At 45.5% G+C, this 23,396-nt stretch overlaps 1 protein-coding gene across 1 annotated transcript in view; it reads right to left on the bottom strand.

Annotated features, from left to right (window-relative positions):
• Nucleotides 1-826: 826 nt before the first annotated feature.
• The window catches only part of MMP24 (matrix metallopeptidase 24), a gene marked incomplete at its 5' end in the record, with an annotated part of 43,306 nt that continues 20,736 nt past the window's right edge, over nt 827-23,396 (bottom strand). Inside the window, 5 exons of the mRNA XM_042835522.1 lie at nt 827-3,352; nt 4,469-4,735; nt 6,519-6,657; nt 8,123-8,337; nt 21,042-21,203. Coding sequence (XP_042691456.1) covers nt 3,015-3,352; nt 4,469-4,735; nt 6,519-6,657; nt 8,123-8,337; nt 21,042-21,203 — 1,121 coding nt within the window. The remainder of the gene's footprint in view (nt 3,353-4,468; nt 4,736-6,518; nt 6,658-8,122; nt 8,338-21,041; nt 21,204-23,396) is intronic.

Genomic DNA, 23,396 nt, shown 5'->3' with positions numbered 1-23,396 from the left:
CATACTTAAACTTACCTGGAAAAATGGGCCTGCTGTACTGGTGATCAGATTATTCACGCTAGACAAGAATGAATGAATCAGTACAGAACGCTGAGTGCAAAATAGAGCACGTAATGGGCTGCTCTTTGCGGGAGCTGCAACTGCTGTGCTTAGGGTGGGTGTGCCAGGACACCCCTCTTGCTGCCCAGATGGCCTGTGCTGCAGAGCAGGGTGTGCTGTGCCAAGAACACGCTTGGAAGAGCCCCGTGCTTGTGGGGTAGAGTTGGGTAAGCGCTGATGTTCCTCCTCCCCTGTGGTGGCAATATGTCCTGGTGCTGGGCTGCTGGGCAAGTGTGCAGTGTGTCCACCTGTCTGTGGAGATGCTTTACCTGTGCTGGTGGGAGACGGGCTGGGTTGAACTCAGATGCTGTGCTTGTGTAACATCAGACAGGATCCCAGCAAAGAGCTTGGATGTGGGAGCCTAAGGAGCTGTGTCCTACATGGATATCTGCGCCTGGATCCAGGCCCCCAGAAATCACAGAGCAGTACGCAGCCTGCACCTCCAAAGTGAGCGCGCACTAGGAGTCAAATTAAGAGGTAGTTATAAAAGGTACCAAGTTCCTTAAAGCTGCAGGTCTTGAGTTCTGGCACTGTGGGGCACAAGGCTTACATCACTGCTGCAAGGCAGAGAGCTGGGTGAGCAAACAGCTGAGCTTCCTACAGACCCTCATATCGTGCTCACTGCACAGCTTGGCACTCAGCATGAAGTCCTGAAGGAAAGCAAAGCCAACCTTTGGCTACGAGGAGGAAAAAACCCCAAATGAACAAAAGCAGACATTTCTCCCGGTTGTAAATTATTATTTTTTTAATGATGGCTGTTGGAAGTTGCTCAAGGTTCGGGCTGTCACAGTCCCAGAGATGGCAGCGTACAGATGAGTTCGATGTGCCATGTGGCTGTGGCATTCATAGTGTGCATTCTACCACATAAATAGTACACGTAGCAACTTACGGAGTAGCGTGTATGGGGGGTGTCTAATTAGTAGCTCTGATTTCATTTGGTCCTTTGCACTCCTTCACCCATCATAAGACATTGCCACATTTTTTCACTAAGATTCAGTTTTGCATCTACTAGCTTCTCACTTATTTCATAATATCTTTGTAATACATTTTATGCTTAAACAATAAGAAAATGTGGCTATGGAAATTAATCATGAAAGACAAAATACAGTTGGAGACCACGTGTTGTGCAGTCCTAGTGGGCTTCACTATGAAATACCTATTGGTCTATCTGGCTTCGCCATAGCAATGTTTGAGCACTAGTTAGAAATTCAGAATGCAAACAATCTTTCTGCTTTTTCATTCCTCATCGTTGTAATTACAAATACAGCACGTTTGTCAAGAAAATAAAAATCCTTGGATTTTTTTTTTCATAGATGATATTACGGGGTTGTACTTTTCTAAACTAGCTGGACATTCTGTGCATTGCACTTCCATTGCACTGAATAACATTCAGTTATAGAGGCAGAGGGCTTGCACTAATCACCTGTTCCCTACAGCAGGCGTGCAAAGCAGTTCACATGCTTATGTGAATGGCACTTTCATAGAGGGCTGGATTTAACCATCAGATTGCATTGCAAGAGACTTCTCTTATTTGACGTGGTGGCATTGTCAGAATCAACAACAAAATGAGCTGTGCACACGTTAGGGTTAGGACCCAACATCCCAAACCATTCACAGTCGTCACAGGGATAAGCAGAAGCTACTGCTGTAAGAAGAGGGCTGTGAAAAGTTACTGACTGGAGGCCCAGGAATTTGTGTAGCCTCTGCCTGAGGTTTATGGCTCTGTCAGCTGCGGCTAGCGATGAACTCATTCTACTGTGTGACATGCTTCCTTTGGTCCTTGCCAAATATTTGCACGTGAAGAAGTGAGCAAAAACAAAATTTCAAAGGCATACAATGTTTGTAACATCTACAGGGATTGGATTTTGTCTTATAAACAGGCCTAATTCTTACTGTACCTCGACTATTGCAGCAAAACATACTGACGATCTCACTCCAAACACATTTCCATTCTCCTGAAACCCAACGTACAAATTCCACAATCTAGTTACACATGCCACATAACAACAATTCATCTTTTCCCAGCATCTTAACGGGGGCAGAGTGCAGTCTACATTTATACATTTTCCATTACATTGGTAACCACGGCTTCCTGGCTCGTGGGAGCTTAAGATCCCATGACATCATTCTTTCACCAATAGCTCCCAAAACAAAAACGTGTATTCCCATAATCGGTGCTGTTATATGCAATTAGCTTGTCTTCAGACTGTCCCAAGTAGGACTCGATGTTGCCAAGTAACATTATGGTGTCTGGTTTGGTGCTTGGTGAGCTTCTGCTCAGCACTCGTTGACCTCCTGGAGGGCTGAATGGTTCCTTGTGCACGGTGCTGAGTGGCAGCGTTGATTAGTTATGAATGTACAAAACATCTGACCAGCAGGTATTGGAAAATTGTTTCCAGGTTTATTCCCTGGTTTTTGTAATAAACTAAGAAGATCTCTTAGAATGGCTCAGCATCAGAATGTCTTCTGCTTACGACACTGAATTGTTCCTGTTCATAGGTTTCATGATCTTAATTCATTTATGAGAGCTATTAAAAAAATGGTTCTGTTCAGAGGTGGTTTAGCTACACTGGAGAATGCTGGGTTTAACAGGGAGCACTGGTGCAGGGAACTGACAGAAGTTTCCCAGAACAGCTGAGAAGGTTGAAGAAAACCTGTCTTGAAGTCTCTGATGTTTGCAGAGTGGGCCTGTGGAGAATGGCACACCAAGACTTACACGACTGAGGCATTTTGAAGGAACGAGGCTCCACACCGCCTGTATTTTTTTCCAGTTTTCCTGCTGCTTTCAGTCCCAGGATGTCCAAAACTTTGTAAGTCACTGAAGTAGTTTTGTTTGGTAGGCTCTGAATGCATTTTTTTTGTTTGTTTTTTTTTTTTGTCCATATCCTCATCGCGTCGATGTGCAGCTGGCTGTGTCATACCCACTCCTGGACAGGTCTTTTGTAGTACACAACATTCTGCTGCACCTCTTTGTTTTTAAACTGGAAGATCGTGTACACCAAGACAAGGATACACAGAGACAAAATGCAAGGGATCACAACTGCAATTGCATTTACAGTGCTAGGCACATCATTTATTGTCACCATAATATCCACATCGTCGTGGGGGAGGCGTCTGTCTTTGCTTCGCTCGACATCCTTCTGGTTGCAGCCCATCCAGTCTTTGAGGATTGACCTGGGGTAGCCTGGCTCCACGTTCAGCCTCTGGTTATCAAACTTCCAATACTCCTTCCCCTTGTAGAAGTAGGTATAAACTAGGAAACAAAACAGAACAGTTCTCACCAAACCATTTCCAACTGATCAAACTGCATGCATGAGGGTGTGCAGAGAGCATGAAAGGCTGCAAGGTGGCAGCTCTCATGCCAACAGCACACACATCCCAAAACAAGGAAAATGTGCAGGCATAGTTGGAGCTTGATTAAAAGCTGAAACCCCAACCTTGGCTTGCAGGTGCCATGCTGTCCACAGAGCACCACTCCCCTGGGCCAAGACAAGCTGCTCACTTTCCCCATCTTAAAGTGTTCTGCACTGATTTGTTTTCCTTTTTGTTTGTTTCTTTGTCTGTTTGTTTGCTTGGTGTTGTTTTTTGTTGTTGTTTGTTTGTTTCAAACTAAAACATCTGTAAATATGCACTGGTCATTACCAAGCTATTAGCAGTCTTCAGAATGAGGGTGCCTGGCTGTGATAGTGCTGTGATGGATACTTGGGTTTCTGTTCTCATTCTGAAAGACCAAATGCCAAATAAAACCAGTCCTCTAAACAGCAGAATCTGGAAGAGTTGGGTGTTGTTGAGAAACTGTCTCGTCCTGCTGCTAGTAACAAGCAGATGGTTTACACTACTTGTTGTCTCAAGTACCTCTCATCTCCCCAAGGAACTCCAAGATTCCTCCCCTAATCACTCTTCCATGATTAGTGAAAAAGAAAACTTCACACCACAGAGAGAAATGTACTGGAGGAAACCTATGGAAGTCCAAACCCATGCTCAGGGCCTGGCTAACTTCAAAGTACATCATGCAGGCTGGAGACAGCAAGTGAGCTAGCTACAGATAACAGACCAGAGAAAAATGTAGCTCATAATGACGGCCCAAAAAAACTTAGGTGGGGACTGCTGAGGAAGTAAAATCAGGAAAAAAAGTCCCTTTCCCATCCCAAAGAACTGCCTGTGGTTTAGCAGCTAAGAGGCTGCCTGGGTTGGGATAAGGGAAGAATCTGACTGCCTGTACTCACAGGTGTCAGTGTGACCTCGGGCTGCCTGACACTTGAATCCTACCTCACCAAAAACACCCAACACACCCCAAATCCAGCAACCCAACTCCCAAGCTAGACAAGCCGTTATCCACGTAATTTGTAAAACGACTGCAGATACATACAGCCCTCTTTGCTGATAAAAGCTCCTTGTGGAGCCTGAGGGATTCCTCTCCACACAGTGATGGGCTTTGGGTATCCTGGGTCCGTCGCCCTCTTGTCCTCGTTGTACCTCCAGTACCTGTCTCCTTTGAAGAAGTAGGTCTTGCCTACAGGCTCCCAGCGCAGAGCCGTGTCGATGCCTTCCCGGGGCAGGCAGTTCCCCAGCTCCACGAGACTGTGTGGGTATCCTGGCTCTGCTGTCACTTCCTTGAAAACCCAGTATTTATCTCCTAGAGTTGAACGGGGATATGGGCAATGAATGAACGTGCAGAATTTGTAGTTAAAGCAATACAAATGTGAAACAGCCACCACGAAGCACAGCATGGTGGAGATTAACTGTGCTGTATTAACGTGAAAGTTTCTCCTTGCAATTTTAGACCTGAAACCTCTCAATTTCATTTGGTGCTCCTTAGCTCTTGGTTTGGAAAGTTAGACAACTCTTTCCCATTCATCTTCTCTAGGCCAGTCTTCATTTAAAAGATTTCTCTCACATCCTGCCTTTGTCAGCCCTCCTTCAGGCTGAGGAGCTCTAGGATATTTAATTGTTCTCTGTAGGAAGGCCAGTCCATTTCCATTGCCTTTCTCAGAGCCTTCTCTAGTTTTAAAATGTTTTATTGAGCTGAAGGTCTGAAGCTGTGTGCAATAATTCAGAACATGTTTTTGTACAGGAGCATGGCAATGCTTTTCTGACTTACAACCTGTTTTCACGGACAGATCACCTTCAGAAACTATCACAGTGAAAGGAGCTGCTGTGGGCTCCACATAAGGATAGGCATTTTGTTTCTTTAGGGAAAACACCCCTAACACGTCTTCCCAGCACCTCAGAAAAGATGTGAGCACATGAAACAGCAGAAGCTCACGCTGCACTGGCTGCAGCAAACAGCAGTGTGTCTCCCTTAGACCAAAGCAAGGACAGGGACCAAAACTGCTCACCTAAACGCCACCACACGCTCTGTAAGTCAACACCCATATTGATGCCTCACCTGCAACATTCTGTTACAGATGGTCAGTGGGCACTGGCTGGAATTCAAGGTATCCCTCAAGGATGCTGGCTACGTTCTTCCCCAAATCTCTCCAAGCTTCTCTGACCAGGGCACCAAACCTTCATCCCTGTCACAAAATGTGGTTTCTGGTAGTCCTGGATCTGGAAAGGCTCTAACACTGTGCCATAACATATCCAAGGAGACAGCCAGGAGCCTCAGCTCCTGCTCTTCAGGGAACATCTCTCTTGTCATCAGATGGAAGCCAACATCCACTGAACCACATTAGTTCTGCAGAGTTTCCTGGCAAGGCTAACCCACACTAAGGAATATTTTAAGGACTGGCTATCACACCGGAAGGCAGAAAGCAAAGGAGGACATTTATATATGGCTCAGCTGTTAGTACAACCAAAACCCATTAGCAAAAATAAAGAATGTGTAAGAAAAGGCCAGGTCCGTGCTAACAGCCTCTCTTTTCAGTGTATTATTATACCACCTACCTTCTTACCAGACTATAAGATTATGAGGGATGTTGCCACAGCAACCATCTTTGCTAGTGTTGCAAGGAGGAGAAAAGGAGCCCTGCATGACTTAGCTGGCATGGCAAATGGTCACCCAGCCACTTCTGCAAGCATACACAGATTTTTTTTAAGGCTGCAAGAGGTCTCATGGCTGAACTTTGCAACCCAAGCTGCAGCTGACTTGCATAATTCCTTTTATAGCAGGAGAGCATCTGAACATAACAGCACAAGAGCTAGCAGCAAAACCTCAAGAGGCTGTGCAGCACCAGTGCCCTGCGCTGCTCCACAGCACTCCACACCTGACATACAAGCAGAGAGGCTGCTTCTGCTGTGTAGCAACACATCTTTTCTGTCTTTTGATGAAGCTGGTGACTGGGTTAGTGGCTTGGGAAACACTGGTTGCTTGAAATGCCCTCCTTGGAAGGATCCAGTGAACCTGTCCTCACCACTTTAATGCTGTGGAAGTGTGAGGCAAGGCAGGTGTGGTAGGCTCGTACTGCAATATACTGTACCTTTGAAGAAAACAAATTTTCCATCAGATCTCTCGTAGGCTGCATCAATCTTTGCAGGGAGCCCTTTCCAGAACTGCTCAATTTGCATGGGATATCCCTCCTGCACCCGGTTGTTGCGCAGACGCCAGAACCAGCGATCCTGAGAAAACCAGAAAGCTCTTCAGACTGACTGTTTTTAGCCTGCAGTCACATCAGGCTGCACAGCCAGCAGCTAACATTACTAATTCTTGTCTAAGCCTGTAATCAACAAAGAAAGAAGTCCTGGTTTGTTGGTTGTGCTGCCCAACACCTTTTCCAGTGCAGGAAGCATTTAGTGGGGCAGACAGCAGCCAAAGGGGCAAGAAGTTCACAAGTGGAGATCCTCAGGGGTCAGTACTGGGGTCTGCCCTGTTCAATAACTTTAATGAATGATCTGCATGAGATCACTGAGTGCAACCTCAGTAAGATTGCAGATGACACCAAGTTGGCAGGAAGTGTTGACCTGCCTGGAGGTAGGAAGGCCCTACAGAGAGCCTTCTCCAAAATAGTGGTCAGGTGCTGGAATGGGCTGCCCAGGGAGATGGCTGAGTCACTGCCCTGGAGGAGCTGAAGAACTGTTTAGAAGCTGTACTGAGGGACACAGGTTAGTGGAGAAACGTTGGTTTTAGGATGATTTTGGATGTCTTTTCCAGCTTCAGCGATTCTATCAATCTCTGATTCCAAGTTGATTACTGGGACTCTGACAAAGGGTGGAAAGAACGAGAGGAATGAGGAGCAGGGAGAGGGAAGTCTACAGCCCTAAGTGTTACAAGCTCATTTGTGAGTGACCTCTGTGTGTCTCTTGCTGAGATGTCACACTTGTACAGCTGGTGTTCAACTCCTTGACCTGGGGACAGCCATTCAGCACTTCCACGTGTGATGCTGTGAGGTTCCCACAATCATGAGTTATTACATACCCCTTTAGATATGAGATCATCAGTTAAAGCTGTAGCGAACGCTCAAGAAAGAGCAAGAGGATAACCTGGTTCAAGTGTTTTCTGTGGCTGATGTGTTTGTCCACTTGATGACCTTGCACATCTATCCCTCTCCACATTCACAGCCAGGGGGCAGAGTGAAAGCTGTGAGTGGGACCATGTTTTTGAGATTAGAAGTGTTCTAACATAGGTTACTGACCAAAGCCTATCCTTCCCTGGCTGCAACTTGTGACTAAGGTTGATACAAACTCCCCAAGAGCTTCAAGTACAATGAAACCCAGGGTTTGGTGTGTGCCATCTCGGAGGCCATGAGGCTCAGTGCCTGCTCTGTTACTAACATTGCCTTCTTGCTTTACAGGTGGCTCCCTTCTCAGCTTGGTGATGTCTAAATTCTCTGCCAATGCTTCCAGTTAACTTTCTGATGAACAGGCTGCCTTGGAATTCTGTTTAGCTTGAAAATCCCAACAGACACAGTTTCTAAATACTACAAAACCAATCTGCTTACACTTCCCTCTAATGTTACTCATTTCTCAGCCTCAGAGCTTCATTCAGGAACATGACAAACGTGACCCTAACTCCCTTATACATCTACTTGTCTTTTCCAGGAACAAAGCTAAAGAAAACTTCATGAATAAGCATAACTTTTAGTACCTTGAAAACAAACATTTCTCCTCTAAAGAGAGCCACGGTGTTAAAATTGCCATCGCAGATGTTTGGTTTTGTGCCAGGAGGAGATGGCCTGTCACCTAGAGGAGGACTGGGAGGTCTAGGCTGTCTCTCATGTTTTCTCTCCGAAGTGGAATGAATTCTGCGAACAGGAAGAGTCGGTAAAGGCCTGGTTGGCTCCAGAGGCTCAATAGGAGGACCTAGAAATGAAAAGAAAAGTGTTCAGCAAAGTCACAATTTTGGATTTCCAATGCTTCCCTCAGGTTTTAAACAGATTGGATGAATAGCGTTGTGAGGAATTTCTATGTTCTTCATGAACTACCTACAACTAAGAGCTCGCTCCCTAAAAACAAGCAGCACAACAAGATGCATCCACACATGAAGGATGTCCCAAAACAGGCGAGGGATAAGAACTGCAGAAAAGCCAGTATGTTTTCATAGGTCCTTCCAAGGAGGCTGCAGACAAAACAAGAAGGATGCACACTAATCACACTCCCAGCTGAAATGAAAGATAATTGCCACTGAATACAGACATTTATTAGCCTACTGGAAAAACAACAACAAGGTCAGAGTGCAAAAAAACTGCTGCAATGTAAGGGAAACTGCAGTATTAGCACGCTGGACAATGCTGATCCTCACAAAAGGAGTTACCCTGTTGTTCGTGACTGTCTTGTTCAGAGAAGGAATCTACTAGTAAGGATTATGATAGCCACGGGGGCTGTACGCCCATGGGATCAGAAGAGGAGATCTGCAAACAAACATTCTGAACTACAGCACTTAAAATGACGGTTGAGCACTCAGCCCCCTGTGTCAACTTAGCCCCTAAATGTTCCCTTTTCGAAAGGTTCCTATAAAGAACAAATACTTAACATGCCTCAGAAGGGTGACTGAGCCACTGAAAGTCATCGCAGATGGTGACAAAGACATCATCAAAAAAATCATCACATTTAATTTTTACGAGGTCCTACCAAGAACTGTGCCTACAAGGTTCACGATTGGTAAGTTCAGAGTGCACCACTCTGATAGCTCAGACTAACTTCTGCATAATCAGGCCAGAAACCTTCAGATGCAAATCCTCTGACAAATCTAGAGTTTCTGTTACAGATGCAGCGCATTTTCCAGAAAGAGACATCCAGCTTGGGCCTGAAGCCTTCAGCAGGAACTCCTCTGTAACGCACAGCAATCTGCTCCAGTAATTAAGCCCTGGCGCCCTGAAGGCTGCGCCTTACCCAGTCTCTGAGTTTGTGCAGGTTCAGATTCAGCATTTTCTCCATTTCCTATTTCTAGTGGCTCATCGTTTAAATATTAATAGGTCTTGATACAGAAGAACCTCAAATTCCCCTTAACAAACTAAACAGACTAATTACTTCTGTTGCTGCAATGTCTTTCGGTTTTGACATCCTGAGACTTACAGCTGCTTTATAAAGAGTTTCATAAGGATCTCTATACTTCCACAAAGTGACATGTCCTTATCCTATGACATCTATTTTTATTAGCAACTATCTTGATTTTCATCCCACAACTTTGATGAATGAGTCTGTAACAATCAGAAAAATCAACACAACGGAATGGCGATACAAGAGGTGCAATAACAAAGGGACTAACAAAACAGAAAGGTGCTATAAGGGAAGGAAAAAGAACTGCTCACCTGTCTCAGAAGTTCTAGGCTCACAGGTAAAAACCCCACAAAGGAGGGATCTCCCAAAAGAGATCCTTCCCCCATGGCTGTCAGCCCTCAAATGAGATCTGAGAGGTGCAGCCAGGCTCAAACCCTTCTGGTTCCAAAGCTGAACTGCCTTCACCTGTGCTCCCAGGGCTGACCAGGTCCTTTCCCCAGGTGATCAACCAGTGGTTCAGCCTGGAACTCAACAGTTCCCATATAAATATTTGAGGTGAGGATTCTCTGTTGACAGTTACCCTTGGAAAGGTGCCAGCTAATTTGTCTACATTAATTGAAGGAAAAATGACACTGTTACCACGTATTTCTCATCTACCTCTGCCCTTAGCTTGTCGGTGCCCAGTACCTCAGCAGGCCATAAAGTTTTTTTAATCAATTTCCCACACTGTGACACTGCTGTTGCTAATTTCCCCACTGCTGTTGTGAATTTCCCCAAATATTACACAGCAAGGATTTCCAGGAGCTGCCCATCATAGAAGCCAGCAGGGTTAGAGCCCCTGGTTAGCTGATCAGTATGGGAGCATCTACACTCGTGCTTTGGTTGAGGTAGGAGTGTGCCTTTGAAGAGAATCTCTCAACCAATTGCAATTTCTGTGCTGAGGTTCTCATCAAAACGCAAGAAATACCTTCCTTTTCTGTGAAACTAAACTTGAAAATGCATTTCTGGAGCACATCTAGTACAAGGCAGATGCAAATAGGCATCACAGGGAAAGGCTAAAAGTAATCCATAGTTCTGCCTTCTACCAAATACATACAGAGTAAGAGACAAGTTCTCAGAACTCTATTTACCTAATGCCATCCCCAAATACCCCTGCATCTACAGACATGCTACTAGTAATCTTGCTCTCTGCCCCAGATGTAAACAGCCATAGGCAACACACTGCCATGCATAGCACGTGCAGCAGCATCTCCTCCAACAAGCCACCCTCCAGCTGGCACTTCTGATTCAGGCTGAGAGCTGGTGGAGGCAGGACTGAGTTGGTACAGCAGGACAAGCTGCAGAGGAAGGACTGGAACGTGGAATGAGGCCCCATGCTGATCTCACTCACTGAAAGCCAGGGCTCTGGTTTGTTCAGCTGTGTGATGGGAGCGTGGTCTTCAGCTCCTGCTTTGGCAAATTAAAAGGGGCAGAAAATTGGACGCCTGTATGGCTGCCAAATTGGAAGCCTGTGCAGCTGCCAGAACTGTTATAAAATCTCCACTGCATGTTCTATATGATGAGATTCCTATGCCAGCACACCACTGCAAAGTTCACCTTTCTAAATGAGATTGCAGCATGTTGCTGCAACAGAACAACAGAGGCACAGTTCTTTGTTCTCCAATTTGCAAGAGGCTAACAGTGCCGTGCACTGACCTACACAAAGGTGCATTTCTTGTTGCCACGTATAGATCTGAAAAAAACTTATTTGGTGTGAATTTGACACGGTGGAATGTTTTCATGAGACAGCTATTGGGCAGCCCGTGGAAGCCCACCAGCAGTTTCAGCACAAAGTCTACACCTGGGATAGATCCTTGTACTGTGTGAAGCAGCTAGAAGCAAATTCCCAACATGGGAGCAGGAATTGCTTCCTGGAGCACTGCTGCCTTTAAAAAGGGTGAGATGAGCAGCAATTTGCAATGCAGAGAGGAACACCTGCTGTCAGAGGGAGTTGTCTGGGAGGGAACCAAGAAGTCGCTGTGTTATGTGCGTGTGTGATGTAATTCACAGTGCCTGCTGGAAGGACCCACATAGAAAGGGAGCGACAACCAAGTCCAGGCCATTCTGCTTTTTATACACAGCAAACAGACAAGGACTGAAACTGCATCACTGGAAGTAATAAGATTCATTAATTAAAGGTGTGGTTTCTTAAAGGCGAATAAATCTGGTTAAGAGGGAGAAAATAGCAAAAAACAAAGCAGGCTCATTTCAGATGAGTATCTTCACCTTGTTAGAACAGCTCAACTATTATGGAAGGATGGGTAAGAAAATAGGTTAACACAACCAGAGTCTGGGAAACTGCAGAATGAAGCAATCTGGGAGTGGGTTCTCTTGGTTCAGCGATGGCCAAGGGAGAGGCAGAGAGGAACAAGACAGGGCAGTGCAGAAGTACTGGGGTAAATTGCCCAAAGATGCTGTGGACACTCCAGCCTTGGAGACTTTCCAGGCTTAGCCAAAAAAAGCCATGACAGGTGGCAAGCAATGCTCGCAACAGTGCTACTGTGGGTGACAGTTTTCACTAGAGACTCCAGAAATCCCTTCCAACCCAAATGCTTCTACCATCAAAAGACTGACAGCGTAAGCGACAGGGGGAACAGAACAGCTTTATTTCCAGAGCAGGGACAGAAACATGCACAGTGTGTGGGGACAAGGGGCTGCTCAGGGGAAAGGAGCTGCGTGCTCCTTGTGAGCAGGGGATACCCACTGCTGGACACCCGCCTGCTGTGTTTGTGACTGCGGCCAGTACCATCTTGTTTCACAGTCACAGCACCAGGAAGGAATAAGCAGCCGTCTCGTATCATCTGCTATGTAGCATGTATCAGTATATCATTCCTGCTGCAACTAAGCTAGTTTTTGGATATATTTAATATTAATAAGATGAAAAGCCAGAAGTGAAAGACTCATTGCAATCCTTACTAAAACTGTTCCAGTCAAAAGACACTGCAGGAATTAAAAGTACTGCCCTTCATTTACACTCTGGGTTCACGGAACTGGAAATGGTTAACCTTCCCCAGTGAAATCTAAAGGCCATTCTTGTAGTTTGGTTTTCTGAGCAGGTGCCTGGCCTTGATCCACAACCAAATCCAGAGATGTGAGCACAGACTGTTCCCACTTCAAGGCTTCCAAGCAACTTCAAGGCACCAAGCCCAGGGGTGCCATCTTCAGGCTTTGGTGCTCTTCTCCCCAACAAGAGATTGGATGAATGAGATGCCCCACACAGATGCTTCAAAGGCAGCAATCTGGAGCACAAAAATGTGGCTGAGGGAGAGCATGGCTTGAAGACCATCACGTGGGGTTGAGAATCTCCACAGGGAGCTTTTTCTGTTACACTGCGGGCTCAATTTCACAAGGGAGGACCACTCATTACAGCCAGCCCTACCCACAGTGCAGGACAGCAGTCGCAGTCTCTCTAAGGCTTACGCACCCAGAGTCACAGACTTCAGTAGAGATGAGGAAAGTTAAAATAGCACCTACAAGCCTTAAAGGCTTTAATTAATTCTAGGATGCCACTGAAATAGAATGGAGGAGACTTGTGAGGGAGACACAGTTGTTGCAGACTGAGGTCTGGAAGTTGAAAGTCAGCAACGATGTTACTGGACCAACAAGCTGAGCTGGGTCACCAAATGCTTTGATTCCTTGCAATGGCCAAACTAGCTGTGGGCATTGCTCTGAAGGAGACAGCCAGGCTTCCCACACATTTTGCAGGTGGTACTGCAAATCGCTGGGATGCAGACTCCATCATTTCACTTACAATGCTGCTCTTACTGTCTTTCCTTGTGAACAATGGCTTCTTCCTTGCTGTTTTTCACTTCTCTTCTTGACCTTACGCATTCTGGGCTCCTGATAAATACTGACTGCAGCCTTGCCTCCTGTTTGTAGTTACACACATTGCATTTTTATTTTTAATTGCTGCCTTCACTTTGTCACTGAGTGTGGGTTTAAGGATAAAAGTGTGGAAGATAATCCTTTGTGCAAGACAGTTCTACAGTTGGGCACACACAAAGAGCAGAGAAGTCCATATACAACATTGAAACCCATGGCTCCAAGTGCCAGCAGGAACAATTTGCTCTGCAGTTAGGGGGAAGAAAAACAGCAGCAAAGCCTGCTCACTGCTTAATAAAGATGCTCTCTTGTAAACCTGAGCCACTTTAGAACCCAATCTGGTACAAAACAAGGATGAATAGACCCTACAGAGTTTGCCAAGCATTGCTATTATGTTATTGTCATGACAGTAACCTAACTAATTCGAAACAGATGGCTGAAGGCAGAGCTTAACAGCTTTAACAGCAGCAGAGATGACTGTGAATGAGTTAGTTAGGATACACTGGCACCTTGCTATTCATTACAGAACCTGATGATGCCCACCTCGCCATCACTAACCAGGCAGTATCACACACACATCACAGCCTCTATCAACAGATCTCCGAGCAACCTCATTGAGAGAAAATTAAGTGAGAGGCTTTAGCACAGGTCTGCAACGGGTCTGATCCCATCACCTAGCTGTTGTGTGTGACTGCACAAGGGGCAGGGCCCTCCCTGGGGACTGAGCCCAGGGCCACTAACATGCAGGAAGCAGGTAGGAGCCCCCTGCAGCTGCACTCTGTGATCTGGAGGGAGGCACCTGGCTGGAGCTTTACACTGTGTGGAGAAGAAGACTTTCTTCCTCTCTAGCACAATCAAGGCAAAAAAATGTCAGAAAGCTTTGGGGTCACAGCAGATCACCTTCGGAGTGTGACTTCCGCCACTGGCACTTAGCCTCCTCCCTTCATGCTTCCTCTGTCGCAGACCATCTGAATACCAAGGTGACCTGTGAAGATAACACAGAGAGAGGAGGCATTTAGGAGCCACTGTGTCGATAGTTGAGGACAAAATATAAGTGTACTGTCCTCCCGGCTATTGACAGAGTGTTCCCTCAACTGCACTGCACCTCCTGGAGGGATCCTGGAGGATTGGTGCCACCAGGGCCCACTGTGTGTGAGCCTGCCAGCACCAAGCACGGCCTTTGTTTCAGGTCAGCTCTACCTGCAAACAAAGGGCTTTCCTGATATTCACCCCAAGAATAAGATTACTACAGGCAGGCTTTGGAATAAAATACAGGGTGCTTGCGGAATAAAACACTGAGCTGAGTGTTTCTGCAGGGCTGTGGCAGCTGTCTGCATTCATGGGAGGAGCTGCTCAGGCACAAAGCAAAACGTGTGATCCACAGGAGCCAGGAAATAAGAGAAATTTGATGGGATGCTCTGACCCCAAAGCAGTGGAGAGAGGTCCCTGGTCCTACTAAACCAGCTAGCTGCCACCAAAACACCTCAGGGACAAGGACAGTCCCCCAGTTCAGCTCAGCACTCACTCCACTGTTCCAGCACCCACAGTGTAGCCAGCATCAGGGCAATGGGGTCCTTGTGAGCATCACAAAGACAGGAAGGCTTTCAGAGGTGTTCCTCTGAATGACCAACTGCCACCCAGGTAACAGAGCATTCATCTGGAAGACAGAAGTCCAGGGCTGAAGTTATTGCTGTAAGCAAAAGAAGTGCTCTCCTGTGCTCTGTAACAAGGTGATTCACCCTGCAATTGGGTTCTCTGCTTTGGGGGTAAGAAAACTGTGTCAAAAATTGGCAAACTGATCTTAGGCAGAAGGAGGAGGAGAATTTAGGGCTCTGCAGGATGCTCCAACTATGGTGCCCAGATTCAGCTCTGGAAAAAAAACTTGAAGCAGCCTGACATTTGCTCCACTGCAAAGCTGAGGGTTATTTAAAAAAAAAAAAAAAAACAAAAACAACTTGAAAAGACCTTCAGGGTGAGAGAAACATTTAAAGCCCAGACATATTCATAAAGCAGAGCTCTTGCTTTAGCTAAGGAGCACTGTCAGTTCCTCCAGAAGGCAGCTGATGGCCATAGGCCAGCTCCCTCCTCTCACAACCAAGGCAGATCCAAAGTTGATGCGGTCATGAGCAAGTCCTTGCCTCATGGCAGAGACCTCTGTGTGCCAGGTGGACCTCAGACACTGCACAGGGGACAGGCAGATAACTCCCTGCCAGCATTTTGGAACAGGAATGGAGACCTGGTGTGAAGCAGGTAAGACTCAGTAGGTGCACCAGAGGAAGAATCTGGTATTTCCTTCCGGTGTCAACAGAGTCACTGGAAAGGAGAAATGTGCACATATAGGGATGCAACACAGCAAAGGAGCCTGGTCTCTCTGCAGCATGCCAGAGATGTGGTACCAGGGCCTATCCCTGCCATGTGCTTCCTCCTGTCCTCCTATGAGCACAGCACTGTGTGGCATAGATCTAAAAGTTCCAGATCTGAGAGCTTCCCTGAACACTCTGTGCTGTTCCAGGGATGTTGGCAGAATGTGTGTGTGGCTGGAGAAGGGCCGATGGGTGGTGTAGGAGGCCCAAAAATCCCCCCAGAGATGCTCATTTCAGTTACTTTGCTGCTGCTGCTACATAAGTACTGGAGAAGGACTGCTGGGAACTGCTTGTCTCTATTCTCTGCACTCAGTGAGCACAAGGAGACAGGATTAATCAGTCCATCCAAATAAGACAAAAGAAAACAAAAACCTAATTCCCCCCAGCAAAAGCAGCCTACTATATCTACCATTATGAGCCAGTCTTCCAGCACAGATAACACAGAGAGAATTAATGCTGTCAGCTCATCAGCTGTAAGTCTGAGTTCTTTTGTGACACAGTGAAAAAAAACATTCATCATCTTTGCTTTGAAAGACAATAGTATTGTCATTTTGCCAATGAGGTGAAAAGATGATAACAGCTTTCCAAAGGAAGACTGAAATGAGCATTTTAGAAACCTGTTCTGCTGCCTTCAGCACTAATACTTTAGAGATAACTGGCTATCTCAAACTGCAAACTCATTGGTGGCATCTGCATGGCCTTTGATGCCACTCATGCCCGTGCTGCTGGCAGTCCAGGGCTCACAGTCCTTTTGGATTTCTGGAAGTGTTCAAAGGCATGATCTTGGGCTCACTGCTAGCATGCAGCCCTGCTTCCAACTCACCTGGACCTTGCCACCTTCCCTGCTACTGCCCATCCACCTGCTCACCTAGCACAGAAACTCACCTTCTTTGCCCCTTTAAAGCAGAAGCTCTAGATGGGATGAGTAGCCACAGGGAGAATCACTCTGTCCTCAAGATCTGGGATCTCCCAGAGTAGGTACTTCAATTTTGCTTGTGAAGATTACCCTTCCAAGTTCTTTCTTCTGGTACTTGTTCTTCAGGAGACGAACATCCATCACAGTGCTGTAGAGGACTGTCATTAAACTACTCCTCTTTTGGCACAGGAGGTATGCTAGAGGCTTGCAAATCCATCAAGCAGAACATACTTCTCTATCTCACAATCACTAAAATCATTTTCTATAGATCAAGGTCTTGGTTATTACTCTATACCACTCCCACTTTCAGAGGGCATTATCATGAAACACTTCTAATACAAACACTTCTGATGGTTTACAAAGCAGGGTCACCACATGGAGCTTACAGCCTTTTGGCATCAAGTCTTTCTGCCATTTCATAAAAAGCTACCTCACACACACACGTACGTCATACAGATCTGGGATTGCTCTATGGGAAGCCATTGGGAAATGTGAGTGAAGCTGTGAAACCTGTGCTTGCAGCATAGGAGTAAAGGGGCCAGAAGAAGGTGCTATTTGCTCAGGATCTGCTGACACCCTGATCCTGGATGTCAGAGGTGGTACTGCCCAGCAGTGATTAATTTGTTCCTTGGACAGGGGCTGGTGGGATTTTCATTACCACCTTGGACCTCAGCCCTGATGGGATGCTGCACATGCACTGACTCGGAGCTCCTGGGCTAAAAGATGTGGAGGACTGAAATCCTTGAGGTATTCTCCAGGATTAACAATTTGGTCTATCTTTGAGCAGACAGAAAATCTTCCGTTAGTGAGCTTAAGCTTCAGAAAGCCCTTGAAAGTAATGGCCTGGCTCACCAGCTCTAGGTAGCCACGTGGATGTGAGTTTTCTCTGCACATCACGTTGACCACCCTGCTCTCCAGACACAGTGTCAGAAGAGTCACTTCTAACTATGAGAGCTACCTTACAGCCCATTACAAAAGGGTGCCTACAGCAAGACATGAAGAACAGAAGCAGCAGTGCTGAAAGAGGATCAGTTCAAGTTGTGCAACAACGCCATGGTTCAGTATGCTGCTTCTCTCTAACTGCACAGTAGCTGCATGCAGCCCTGACTTCAACACTAGGACAAATAAAAGAGGCAGAAAACCTAGCAGAATATCCAAGGGACCTACATTATAGTGTCATTTCCAGTTTAACTCCTTCTTGGCCATCCCACTCATAACATGGGCCCCTAAGTACAATGGGAGCTATCATTCTGAGAAAGACACAAGAGAACAGTTATGGTATTTCCCTTTTTTTTTTTTTTTGTCAAGGAACGTGCTAGAAGCACCTTTCAGAAGACAAAAATCCTGCTGACTTTTCTTATAGTTCACTCTTTGCCACACTTGGTGAGCTGCTGCCCCTTTCAACATTAGCTTGTAAGTCAGAGCAACATTTTAAACATCGACCTTACGCTAACACGACAAGGCACAAGCAAGATTTCACACCACCTGCTGTCTCTGTAGGTGAGTTTTGAAATACATCCAGCAGAAAATAACTTAGTCATGCAACAAATCATTAGATGACAGACTTAGACATATTGTTTCCCAAGGGATAAATGAAGATGCAACATAAAAACACATTTAAAGTGCAACATTGTCAAAGAAGACAAATCAGACTTAAATTTCAGTAGTGCCTCTGTTCTTTGATCTGCAAGTTCAGTGGAATGAAAATCTGTAGGTTTGAATTTGATTTTTAAAAAAAGGATGCTACATGCAAGGCAGTGCTTTATGACTTATTTTACATAGTATGTTCCAACATCATTCATATTGAGCATCATAGAAAATGTCAGGGCAGCAAATCAGGACATCCTGTTTTTTTGCTAGCTGCTTTGGTAGACAGCACCCTCAAAGCAAGACAAGGCAGACTGGTGTTGTGGAAATAAGGCACGTTCATGAAATGTTACTGCTATAGCTACAAGAAAGATATTTCAACAGGTCCTTCTCAGCCCTAAGGCACCCTGATGGAAGGATTTGTTCTCATATCTCCTGTTCCAGGAGAAATATAATCTGCATTTTCCATCTTTTCTCTGTGACCTTAGCAGAGAGATTCCAGAACCCTGTGCTGAGAGATGAAATCTCCACCTTGGGAAGCAAAGCTCCCTATGCAGAAGCTGTTACTTACTCTCCCTCCACAAGTAAGTCTCTCTACAACTACCAACACCATTCCTAGCCCACTCCAGTTCATAGGTCTCAGAGAGCAGCCTCACACGATTCTGTGACAGTCGACAAACTCATTCCTGATTCCAACCTGTACAGGTGGTAGTTCATTCACACCACTTTCTTCAAGCTGAGTTTAAATTTTAAGCATGTTATATTGCATAAGGAGAATCTTAACGTAGCTAGTGGCTAAAGTTTAATGTCAGCAGGTTGAGTAAGAAACAACTTGAAGTCTAGCGGTGCTGCTGGAAAGCTGTGAGCAGCACAGTGCTGAGCTCTCTGCTCTGTTCCAGCTATGCACAAGCTACTATGCAGCTCTCTTAGAAACTGTCAGCCCATGAGGACATGAATGAGCCTTAATGGCCCTTACCAGCCTCTCCGGGACCTCCAGGCCCACCCTGTCCATGGGCCCAGAAGACATTTCAGCTCAGCCCTGGAGTTTGGGTCCCTGCCTAGGCAGTGCTGACATTGGCTTGAACCACAATCATGGAAGAAATACATTTGTCAGTTCCTCATCTGTTCCCTTTGCAAAAAGGTATCTGGAAATAGAGAAGCCAGTCATATTTTCTCAACTGTATTTTCACTGTCAGCATGTATTCTTTTTTCTTTCTAATTCACAGGAAATAAATCAGCATTTCAAAATAGAAACAGCGTAGTGACATTCTATGAGCTTTCTTAAATGAAAGCGTGGGTATTTAATGAAGCTTTAATGCTTCCTACCCCAGCACTTAATTTCAAAACCATCCAGAGTCTCTGCAATCCAGGTTTCTTGAGTACATACATACTGAGTGAAATAAAGCATAATTAAATAATACTGCATGACAGTTGCCAAACAACTTTATCCATTAATGAACAATGAAAAGAAATCTTCAGTTGTGCTAACGAAAAGAGCCAGTCCTCCTGGGTGTACTTCAGGCCATCTTATTTTAAATGCTGGATCTCACCTTGATATCTGCCTTCCAGTTTGGGTGAACTACAGTCATATAAATGCCTCTTTTTGAATTTTTTCCCATTACCTAGGCAAGAGTTAGTGAAAATAGCCCAGATGGAGATGCCTGTTCTTTGGATATGTCAGTATGCCTATGAATCTCATTCCAGTCACCAAAATAACAGACTACAACAATCAGCATACAGTTCAGACCTCTGAAGTCTCCCCGTGCTTCTTTAGTTTTATGGGTTTTGGCACAAATTCCATCAGCAGTAATTTAAAATTTACTGGCAGATTATTGCTGCAAAAGCTGACTAGTATTGGATCTGTCACTGATTCCAGCAGCAATCCCTTAGAAACACCACCGTTCTGTGATGATTTTCCACTGACAACCATCTTATCAACATTTAATTCCTATAATATTTGCTCTAATGGTACTGGGAGCTAACTCCAGGTGGATACAGCTGTGAATATCATCTAGCTACATAGCTAGCTAGCAGCTAGCCACAAGTATCATATAGCCTATCTGTCAAACTTGCTCTTTTCGCAAAAAAGGAAATCAGGCATGTTTGACAAAACATTTTCTACAGACTACCATGCACAGTATCAGATCAGACCTCCCAGCCTCCATTAGCATCTCCTAGCTCAGCCTGCCACTTTGACTGTGGCTTCCCAAACCCATCTCTCCCACTGCTCCCAGTCTCCTTCAGTCAACCACTCCGAAGATTCCTGTCCTCAAGCCCTGATATCCACCATTCCATCAGATGGTGCCATATCATTCCCAGCCCTTGATCTTCTCCTGTAATCCCTCCATCTCCTCTCTTTCTCTGACCTGTATATTTGTGGCACAACAGTGTTTTCATTTAAGCCAAAAATTAAACAAAGTGCTCCCTAAGCAGATCCAAGCTTCTTTTACCCACCCCCGTATATGGAGAAAAAGAACATGAGAGCATAAGTACTTATTACTTTCCTTAATATGCCAGGTTCCTCACATTCTTCCCTTCCATTTGCACTGGCTGTTCCAACTGGCTGAATTGCACTGTCCAGCAGTCCTTGATATTGGGGACAGTGAGGGATGGAGCAGCAGTGAGATCACACACGTCTGGTTATCCTCACCTGCACAACGATACTGCAACTGCAACAACTGATATTTGGCTGTGGATCGAGGGCTTTTTAACAGTTCCCAGTCAGCTACTGCAGGAAATCCATCCGACTGTAATTATTTTAGGTGCTACCTGTCTGTGGTTGTAAAATACTCGCTGCACTTGGGCACAGTGTAAACAGATGAGTGAATATTGTTGCTCACCATAGATTTTCTGAATTCCTTGGAGGTCATCCTGGGGCAGTTTGAAGTTGTGTGTTTCCATGTACTGGTAGAAAGGAGCCATGATTGCGCTGGGATCATTGGAGTGTTCCAGACCCAGGGCATGTCCCAGCTCATGGACTGCAACCAGAAAGAGATCATTCCCTGTGGAAGGAAGGCACAACTGGGTTAATATGCAGCCAGAACCTGACACAATAACTGATCAATAGCGCAAGAAGTAACTGCTTCATGATCCTAATGCACAGCGTGTCATGTGCCAGTGTCAGCTGAGGGACAGGGCTTCAGTCCTGAAAGCTTGGGTAGCCTTTACAGTCGTTACACAATGGGCAGGAGGTGCCTAGCTGATGGCCAGGTGGAGATCCATTAGACCAGTTAAAACAGGTGAATGCCTGGAGTGAAAGTCTGTAGTGTCTTTTGCAGAAAAGAAAATGGCCAGCAGGCTCCTTGGATACCACAGGCTCCACACCCCAGTGCTGCTAACAAAGGTGAGAGCATTGCCAATCTCCCAGTCAACAATGGTGTATAGAGGAGACTCTACCTCATTCCAGGTCCCCCAGTGACATCCTCTGGTCTGACCTGGACCACCAAATCCTAGGGGTGAGCAGCAGTGCACCAGCCAGGCTTACAAAGGCAGGAGCTGGGACACAGACAACTAGGGCTAACACACCACAACACACTTGTGATATCAGGAACAGCATCATCGCCCCCAGCACAGGCTCCTCAACATGCTTTTACTTTGCTAAACTCCTGGCACTGCCAAGTCAGTGGGAGGAGCTCATATAACACAGCCCTATAGGACACTACGTGCCACTATCACAGACATACACTCCTCTTCAGCCCCATGGACCTGGGGCCCCAACCGCCTTGATCTAGAGTGGTCCTTGGATGCTTTACATCTTGAGGGCATCTTGACATGGAAGGTGACACAGGCAATGCTTCTGTGAAGGGTGAAGACACAGACAACAAGCCCAGATTTAATAATTGCTCCAAGCCAATAAAATGAGCACTCAGTCCTCCCTAAATGGATCTTATCAGTTTGGTGGGGTTTTTTGACAAGACACAAAACAAGAGCAAAAAACTGGCAACCAGGCACAGGAGGACACGGCAGCATCCACTTAGCAGCATGTCCAACTGCACTTCTGCATCTTCAAACCACCCGAGTTAGAGCAACAGACTTCAGTTTTGTGTACATGGCTGAGGTGTCCTTGGGACAGGAGTCTCAACAGGGATTCAAGTTTAAGAAAGATGGTCATGTAGAATCAGAAGCCTGCAAGTCTTTAGAGCAGGGTACTTTGCCAGCATCTCAAGACATTCTTGCCAAAAGCCAGTAATAAACGGTACTTAACTGGTCATATTTATCACACCAACATGGTTGTACCATCAAAACATCTGAGTTGGAAAGAATATGCATGACATGTAAAAATACACATTTCAAGTAAGTATTCAAATACATCTGTTCAAATAGAACTATCTGAAGAAATAGATGGGTTAAAATCTAGCCATGCATGTATTTTAAACACCAGAATTTCTGTAATCTGGAAATCCAAATGGAGACTTGCTTTTCTTCCTCTATTGCTGGAAAATCTGATGTGTACTGAACTAGTCAGTAGAATATTCAATTTGTTAGTGTAAAATGCATTTAGTGGTTACATGGTGAAGCTTGGACCAATCGCTTTCCGTAGGTTTTGAAATATATCCAAGCATAGAAGATGCACTCAATTTTCAAAAGCAATTCAAAGACTCAACACCATGTTAGCAACTGGACTTTGTTTCCTGTAGCACTTTAATGCTCACGAAAGCACAAATTTTCACTGCCACAACAACTCACACACAGGAGTCCAACTAAAAGCCACTCCATACTGACTTTAAGGAGAAAAGGGCTGTGCCCACGCTAAGTGGTTGGAGACTTTCTCCCCTCACCAGTTTGGTGGCATTCTCTTCCTTGCTGAAGTATTTGAAGAGTTTTTGTACTGACAGCATGTCTACAATTTGTAACTCTGCAAGTTTGCATACAGGTCTACCTGAATCACTTGCCTCTCCATAGGCTGTACTAAGCTTTACCAGGAGCACAATATCTGACACTATCTTCATTTAAAGTAGGTTTAAATAATCTTCCATCACTTCTTTCTGCCCCAAACAAGTAACAGCCCATTCTACAGCTGGAAAGCAGAACTACACAAACTCATTCCAGGTCGAGGCTGGAAGTAATTACTGGAGATTGCCTAGTCCAACCCCTCTGTCCAAGCAGGGCCAAGTAAAGCAGGTTGTTCACGTCTGTACCAGTTTAGGTTTCTTGTACCAAAAAGCCCAAAACTGGACACAACACTCTATACACGC

This window comes from Centrocercus urophasianus, unplaced genomic scaffold (genome assembly GCF_019232065.1).
Source record: "Centrocercus urophasianus isolate 14NV4802_14NV808 unplaced genomic scaffold, USGS_Curo_1.0 seq_53, whole genome shotgun sequence".
NCBI classification, from domain to species: Eukaryota; Metazoa; Chordata; class Aves; order Galliformes; family Phasianidae; genus Centrocercus; species Centrocercus urophasianus.
Note: the sequence above shows the minus strand (reverse complement) of the source record. Positions and strands in the feature narration are given on the sequence as shown.